Below are 9,081 nucleotides of genomic sequence, written 5' to 3'. Positions count from 1 at the left end.
CCATGATCTTCACTATAACAATATGCTGCCTTTGGAAATACCTGTGTTGTTTTCAAAGTGCCTTTTAAAATTGCTGTAAGAATCTTGTAATATTGTAAAAGTAGGAAACACAGTGCCCACTTAATTTTTTCATGCAAAGAAATTAAAGCTCAGGAACATTTATGTTGTTTTTCCAAGGTGATAATATGAAGATCACAGAAAACTTCAACCCACATAAAAAAAAGCAATAGTGGGGCACCTGGTTGGCTCAGTGGGTTAAGCCGCTGCCTTCAGCTCAGGTCATGATCCCAGGTTCTGGGTTCAAGCCCCACATCGGGCTTTCTGCTCAGCAGGGAGCCTGCTTCCTCCTCTCTCTCTGCCTGCCTCTCTGCCTACTTGTGATTTCTCTCTGTCAAATAAATAAATAAAATCTTTAAAAAAAAAAGCAATAGTCATTTTGAAGATAACTGAGTGGTAATTTGGAATATCTCAGTGGGGTCAGGAACTGACAAGTATGTATGTACCCTTACACATTGAAAGATGAAGGTCAGAAGATGCCAGTCTCTGGGTTACTGGGAACCCTGTACTGGTAATGGTGTCATGATGCACTCATGACATTTGGGTCATTTTCCATGCATAAGTAATTTATCCATTTTGCCTTCTGGTTTTGACAGGTGAACCATAGTTTCAAATAGTATCTATGGAGAACAGCACCGAGGTGAATGAGTTTAGGCTCTTGGGACTGACTGACAGCCCAGAAATGCAAGTCCCTCTTTTCATAACATTCACTTTCATTTATCTTGCTACTCTCATTGGAAATCTTGGGATGATCACGTTGATTCTGTTGGACTCTCGCCTCCACACTCCCATGTATATTTTCCTCAGTAACCTCTCTCTGGTGGACTGTGCTTACTCCTCGGCTGTTACTCCCAAGGTGATGGCTGCGTTTCTCACAGGGGATAAAGTCATCTGCTATGGTGGATGTGTTGCTCAGATGTTCTTCTTTGTGGCTTTTGCCAGTGTAGACTGTTTCCTGTTAGCTGCCATGGCTTATGATCGGCATGCTGCGGTATGTAAACCCTTACATTATACCACTTCTATGACCACGAGCTTGTGTGCTCAAATGGCAGTAGGCTGCTATGCCTGGGGCTTTGTTGAATCTGCTATCCACACTGGATTCACCTTCTGCCTCTCCTTCTGCCATTCCAATGTGGTCCATCATTTTTTCTGTGATATCCCCCCAATTCTGGCTCTCTCCTGCTCTGATATCTATATAAATGAGATTGTACTCTTTATATTAGCAGCTTTCAATGTCTGTTTTGCCCTTATAGTTATCTTGACCTCCTATCTGTTCATCTTCATTGTCATCCTGAGGATGCGCTCAGCTGAGGGAAGGAAGAAAGCCTTCTCTACCTGTGCCTCACACTTCACTGCTGTAACCATCTTCTACGGGACTGTCATGTTCATGTACTTACAACCCAATTCTAGTCATTCTATGGACAATGATCAAATGGCATCTGTGTTCTATACAATAATAGTCCCCATGTTGAACCCCATTGTCTATAGTCTGAGGAATAAAGAGGTGAATAATGCTTTCAGGAAAACCGCTAAGAAACTGAAGATTCTGTTCAACCCATAGATCAATTAGAGACATTATAAAAGCTGTATAGTTAATCAGTTATCTATTGTTGTGTAGCAAAATATCACAATTCCAAAAACAACAGTTTATTATTTCTCATAATTCCGTGGTTGGCGGGATAGTTCCTTTGCTGTTTTCATATAGGCTCACTCATGAGGTTGCATGTCTTCTGCATGGTCAGCTGGGCTGAAGGGTTCAAATTTCTAACTCACATTTCTATTCACATTTCTAACTGTTGAATTTGGTTGCCGTCCATCTCTTTTCCAGATGCTCTTCCATCCTCCAGAGGATGGACCAACTTTGTTACATGTTTTCAGTGTGAAAGTAAAACTGAATGGTTTCTTTCTAGACTCCCGACTCAAACATTTTCTCTACCACATTATACTAATCATTGGTGTCAAAGAGTTGGCCCCAATGTAAGCATGAAGAAAGGCTCCACCTCTTGAGGGAAACAGTTGCAAAGAATTTGTGCCCATAGTTTATCTCCCACAATTAGAAATTAGATTAAACAAAGAAAGCGAAAATACAGTGGCTTAAATGCCATAGCAATTTATTCTCAAATAGTGGAAGCGAATGTAGCAATGTGAAAATGAACTGTCTGGCTAGCTGGTGTGTCTTTGTCATTCAGGGCCAGGTTCAGTCCACCTAACCTCTCTCTACCATCTCCTATAATGTTGAGTGTTGAGCCTGTCCTCATCATTGCTCTTCTGTCTGGAGGAAAGGAGGAACAGATAAGTTGAAGGAAAAATATTGTCTTTTTAAGAAAGTGATATAGTCATTGTCTTTATGACTTCTGAGTACATTCCGTTGGCAAGGATTCAGTCATAAGGCCACAAAAACAACCAGCAAAATCAACTTCAAAATTGAATCTCTGTCTAAAAGACAGGTTGCTTTGCTGAAATCTCAATACTATGGGAAAAAAAATTGTTTTCTGGGGAAAGGCAGGATACTGCCACATAGCTAGTAACTGAACCTGAGTTTCTAAGACCTGGAACTTTCTCAATAAAAGATCAGAGAGATGAATAGCCAGTGGAGGTGAGTGGCATTCTAGAAACCAAGTGATGAGAAATGCATTAAGTGGAAATGATTGTGTCAGAGCCACTGGTAGTTTAAGCAATAGTAAGACTAAGAACTGGAAATAGGCCATAGTGATAGGAAGTTGGTGGGTGACTTTGAGTGGTTTGGGCTGGATGGTGGGAGCACAAATCTCATTAAATATATTCTCTACAGGGACGCCTGGGTGGCTCAGTTGGTTAAGCAGCTGCTTTCGGCTCAGGTCATGATCCCAGCGTCCTGGGATCGAGTCCTGCATCGGGCTCCTTGCTCGGCAGGGAGCCTGCTTCTCCCTCTGCCTCTGCCTGCCATTCTGTCTGCCTGCGCTCGCTCTCTCTTCCTCTCTCTCTGACAAATAAATAAAATCTTAAAAAAATATATATATATTCTCTACAATCTAGTCCATGATTATTCTTTGCTTTACCGTGTTTCTAATTATTTTCCCAACATGCATTACTGATGATGCAAATGTATGTTGTCTTTTCCCAGAACAGCTAGGGGGATAGGGCTTTGAGACTTTGAACTTTGAGAAGAGAGATGGACAGAGCTTAACAATATGATGGGAAGCCAAGGTTTCAGGAGATGACTGAGAAGAGATGTTTTGACAACAGATGATGCTTCATGAACCTGAGCATCAGTTATAGCAAATGCCTACTTTGCAGCAAGTCACTGTTCTTGGCTTCACTTCCCCTCCATTTTGCTGAGTACAAGATTATTGCAACAAGTTCTTTGGAAGAATGAAGGAGGGGGAGGAAAGCACCTTTGGGAAAAGCAGTGTAGAGACAGGAAAAGAAGAAACACAGAAGGTAGTATAGTGCTTGAAGTGATGAACAAGTGAGATAAAGACAGGGATTTGGAACAGAAACTGAGGGACAAAAAGAAAGCTTAAACACACACACACAGTCTCTACTCAAAGACACCTCAAAACCATTTAGGAAGGTACTCAGCCTCCTGTAGCTAGTTGTTATTTAATCTACTAGTTAAAGGAAAGAAGGCTAGAGGATTTGGGTTCTTTTGAGTTACAACTGAGAGTGAGATGGGCCCTTTGGAGAAAGAGCTGATTACTGGGTTAGGACAGGAATACCACAAGAGGAGTCTGGAGTGTCTCGTAGTTCCAGAAAGTAAGGAGGAGCTCAGAAAACAAGAGGGTTGGGTGTATCAAAAGGCAGCAAGAGTAAAACTGAAAGTGCTCCCAGTGGCCAAAGATGGAACCATTTGAAAAAGAAAGTAAATAACACAGGACTACATTGTACCCCAAAGTATAAAGCAGAAAAATGTTAAGTACATGCTGATATAAACAAACAAACTAATCTCCCTTATAAAAAAATCCTTGACATTGGGGAGGGTATGTGCTATGGTGACTGCTGTGAAATGTGTAAGCCTGATGATTCACAGACCTGTACCCCTGGGGCAAATGATACATTATATGTTAATAAAAATAATTTTTAAAAATCCTAAATAATATATTTAGCCTTCTCTTAGGAGGTGGAGTATAGTCCCTTTTACCATGAGTATGGCCTGAACTTAGTGACTTATTTCTAAAATACACAGCACAGTGGGAAAAGGTAGCATTACACTGAAGCACCTGGCAAATGTATCTGGTTTAGGTGATTAAGGTTAAGATCCCCAGTGACGAGTCATGTTGGTAATATGTGTCTCCTGATCAGATGTGATAAGAACAGCAATTCTCTCTTTCAATAATAAACCTTTGTGTAGTCATGACCAACAAAATCAGACAAATCTAAATTGAAATACCTTCTACCTGAGCAGTAACCCTCAAAGCTATTAAGATAGTGAAAATCCAGGAAAGCCTGAGACACTGTCACAGATCAGAGAAGACTAAGGAGACAGGACAATATATACAGGGTTGGATCCTGGACTGGACCCTATAAGAGCAAAATGACATAAGTCAAAAATAATAATCTGAATGAGTTCTTGAAGTTTAGAGACCAGTAGTGTATCAATGCTGGTTTCTTTGTTTTGACTAGTGTATTATGATAAAGTAAGATGTTAACACTAGGGGAAGCTGGGTGAGAGGTATGCAGGACTTGTCTATAATATCTCAGAAAATATTTTGAAAATCTGAAATTATTTTCAAAATTAAAGATACATTACCTGGTGCTCACCAGCCCCTCCAACCTCAAGAGAGTTCAGCAGTTCCCTAGTTCTTTGTGGGAGGTATAGTTTGGCTCTCTCATATGCTAATTACTCCTTTAAAAGGAATTTTTTTTTCTTCCCTGAGCCCAGGCATCCAGGGCTGGTGTGGGTTCAGGTTCTACTGAGGGATAGACCTGCTGTGGCATCAGGATCTTGCTCCCTTTGGTGCTCTCAGCAGGGAGGAGGATTGTGAACTCTTGTACTCACCAGACCTCTGACCAAGAGTTCTGGTAGCTTCCCTGCTTCGGCAGGGCACTAAAGCTAGAACTTTTATATTCTAGTTGCTCTTGTAAACCAAGTCTATTTTTTATGCCCCAGTGCTAATAAATCTGCTCCTGGTCCTCCCCAACACTCCACTGCAGTTCTAAGCATTGTGGGTGAAGGCTCCCTTATTTCCCATATGTCTAATAATTCCACTACTAGTTATTACCCAAATAAATGAAAACACTAATTATAAAATATGCTAATTACACTAATGCTAATTATGCAAATAACATTAATTAGAATATATGCACCCCTATGTTAACTGCAGCATTATTTACAGTAGCCAAGATATGGAAGTACCCCAAGTGTCCATCTGTAGAAGAATGGATGAAGAAGGTGTTGTACATACATACAATGGAGTATTACTCCTCCATAAGAAAAGATGAGATCTTGCCACTTGTGACAACACAGGGTATTATGTTAAGTGAAATAAGTTGGAGAAAGACAAATACCATATGATTTCTCTTATAGGTGGAATCTAAAGAACAAAACAAATCATCAACAAACAAAAGCTGAATCAGACATATAAATACAAAGAACAATTGATGCTTGCCAGAGGGAAGAGGCTTTGGGGAATGGGCAAATGGTTTAAGGGGAGTGGGAGACACAGGCTTCCAGTTACGAAATGAATAAGTCATGAGAATAAAAGGTACAGTATGGAGAATGTAGGCAATGGTATTGTAATAGCATGGCATGCTGCTGGATGGGAGCTACACTTGTGAGCATGGCATAACATATAGTGGTTGAATCACAATTGTTGTACACCTAAAACTAATGTGACAATGAATGTCAACTATGCTTAAATGAAATAAAGCAAAAGAAAAAAAATTATTTCAAATAACAGTTAAGAAATGGTTCCAGAAGAGAAACCACCATTTTCACAGACTTTAGGCCCAGACACTTGTGTGATACCACTCTATCCCCACTAACACCAGCATGACCCTCTCAGGACATTCAAGCACAATTTTGCAAGTCTTCAGAAGTTAAGTACTTCTAATTTTATAAAGATAGGAAAAGAACACATGGATAAAAATTCCTTTGGGTACCTTTATAATAAAATTGAGCTCAACTGAACATCAAATAAAATACAGAGTTATTAGCACATTGAGGTAGTTTACATTTAATGTGGTAAAACATTATCTTACATTGCTTGTTATCTTGCTTACATTTTCAGTGGGTATTTGAAATAACTGGAAATAGATGAATAATCATTATTAAAGAATTTTATAAATTGAATCAGGAAATCTGTAGTCCCATTTTTGGCTGTTAATGATGTACTAAACAGAATTTATTTCATGTATTATTTTTCATCTAATGAGATATTCCTAATAGAAAAGAATTAAGATGGTTTGATATGATCCACTTGATAGTGTAATTTCCAAAAATTAATTTGTCCAAAAGTGGGAAATTCAGATACCAAATGAAAGAATATAGAAGAAAACCAACCATGTCTCATGAAATGTTCTAGAATTCTTTTGTAAAGAATATTATAATGGATAATTGGTATATTTATCAGTGTTCAAGTATATTTGCTGCTGGACTCAAACAATTAGTTTATTCATTAACTAGTGTTTGTTGAGGAATTAGTACAAACCAGACCATAATTTAGTTATTGGGGATACAGTTGTTAATAAAGTAGACAAAGCCACTCTTTTTGTGCAGTGTATATTCTAGGTAGATAGGTAAATGAATAAACAAGCTAACAAATAAATAGAAAGAGTTGAGGAGTAATCAGGACTATAAAGAGTAAAGCAAGCTGGGAACAGTGTCCATGGGGGGTGGAGTGACTATGATATGTTAACATTTAAGCAAAGACCTAAGGGAAGTGAGGAAGCTTTCTGAGCATTGGCAGTAGCAAATACAAAGACCCTGAGGCAGGAGGGAGTTTGGATTGTCCAGGAACAGCAGGGAACTCAATGTGAGTGAAGAGGAGGGATGGAGTAGGAGAATGGCAGGGCATAATGTAGCTCATCTGGAACTAATGTGTCCCTGCATGGGGAGCACTAGCTTTCTTATAGCATTTCCAGAAAGAAAAATAGATAACATGATCATTACTTAGGGCATTTATCTTACACTTTTGAAGAGTTGGTAGTCTTTATGCTTTATTATCAATTGATCTCCCCTTTCTTCTCACTTTAAAAAAGTTATCATGTGACCATACTTTTTGTACCAAATGACTTACTGAAGCCAAAGATATTAACTCCTTTAAGTTATTATATATCTCTGAGGAAATATGCCAAGAGAAAGCATATGTCTTTATTTAAAAGTTTTTCTTTTTCTTTCCATTCATGTTTTTCTTCATTTTGTATACTTAGGATTTTTTTTTAACTAGAGAAATAAAAAATATATACACAATTGGTAAATTATTGAACACTACACTGAAAATAATGATGTACTATAAGTTGGCTAATTGAATTTAAATTTAAAAGTGTTAGACATTAATTTATATTCTGATCTAGATTAATTTAACTTTTTAAATTAAAAACTAGTGATACCACAGCTACTTCCTTTAACAAATTTCCCAATCTTGCCTGTATGTGCACACATGGGATCTTTGCATACACTTGTCTTCATGGGTTTGAGCTCTGTTTTCCATATATACTTCCATTAGAATATGGTACAGAAAATGTGAACATATGAATAAGTCACATAAAATTAAAGAGGTTCATCATAAACATCATCATTAAATATTTAAGGCCCTCATGGTTATTCTCATCCAGATATTACTCAACTGGACACCCTCTCTTCTTTTTCAATGACAGAGTATTGAAGAGGAAAGTATGTTAGTAATACAAATGCTGTGTAGGCTGTAAACTGTGAGTTAGTGCATGAAGAAGATCTGACAAGAATGAAACTGGGTCACTGTGGATCCTACAACCCTAAAAGATTAAGCTTAGAGATGATTTTGTCTTCTCAACAACCTTCTTGAAAACATTCTTGACTTCTTTGTCTTAGGCTATACACCACAGGATTTAGCATGGGGATGACCATAGTATAGAAAACAGATGTGATTTTGTTTGTTTCCATGGAGTACATGAACATTGCTGTCCTATAGAAGATGGACACTGCAGTAAGGTGGGAGGCACAAGTGGATGTATATAGTCTTCAGGTACCCCTCCACTAAAGGCATCTTCAGGATGGTGATAAAAATAACAGGTAGGGGTGCCTGGATGGCTCGGTGGGTTAAAGCCTCTGCCTTCGGCTCAGGTCATGATCTCAGGGTCCTGGAGTCGAGGCCCGCATCAGGCTCTCTGCTCATCAGGGAGCCTGCTTCCCTCCTCTCTCTCTGCCTGCCTCTCTGCCTACTTGTGATCTCTGTCAAATAAATAAATAAAAACTTTTTAAAGAAAATGAACAGGTAGGAAATCAAGATAACCAGAAGAGCAAAAAAGATGTGGAAGATTGCCACAAAGACAAGAATCAACTCACTGACATGTCTATCAAACAAGAGAGAGCCATGAGTACAGGAATAGCACAAAAAAAGTGATGGATAGGAGGGGTGGTACTTACAGTAGGAAAATGGAATGTGTCTCCTACATCAAAAGAAGCAATCAGAAAACCATAGACATAGCAGCCTATGGCCAGACAAACTCATCCACCTGTTGTCATGGTGGTATTCTAATGCTGTGTAGCAGTCTTAAGCCATTGAGGCTAAAATGTAATTTTCCCCATGGGAAAGACTACAACAAGGAACATCTGGACAGCAAATGCAAGGTAGGAGATGACCTTGTCTTCCATAAGGAGTCCAGCCATGACTTTGGAAGTGACTGTTGAGGAATAACAAAAGTCCACCAGAGATAGGTTACTGAGGGAAATGTACACGGGAGTGTGGAGATGAGGTTTTAGCAAGATCAATATGATCATCTCCAGTTCCCAACCAGAGTGACAAAGTAAATGAGGGTGAACATTATAAAGAGAGAACTCTGCAGTTCTGGGGCAGTGGTTAGTCCCCGCAGGATGAAATCAGTCACCTCTGTATTGTTCTTCAT

General features: G+C 38.9%; 1 protein-coding gene and 1 pseudogene across 1 annotated transcript; one reads left to right on the top strand and one right to left on the bottom strand.

Moving 5' to 3' along the window:
• The first annotated feature begins 676 nt into the window (after window positions 1-676).
• LOC125078992 (olfactory receptor 5B12-like) lies at window positions 677-1,618 on the top strand. Its single transcript, XM_047692294.1, has one exon. It carries the CDS (start codon window positions 680-682, stop codon window positions 1,616-1,618), a length of 939 nt encoding a protein of 312 aa, XP_047548250.1. The 5' UTR covers window positions 677-679.
• A 6,353-nt stretch (window positions 1,619-7,971) lies between these two features.
• Window positions 7,972-9,081, bottom strand: LOC125079258 (olfactory receptor 5B17-like; annotated as a pseudogene).

Source organism: Lutra lutra, chromosome 10, assembly GCF_902655055.1.
Source record: "Lutra lutra chromosome 10, mLutLut1.2, whole genome shotgun sequence".
Classification (NCBI taxonomy): Eukaryota; Metazoa; Chordata; class Mammalia; order Carnivora; family Mustelidae; genus Lutra; species Lutra lutra.
The sequence above is the reverse complement of the archived record's forward strand: the minus strand, read 5'-3'. Positions and strand labels throughout refer to the sequence as shown.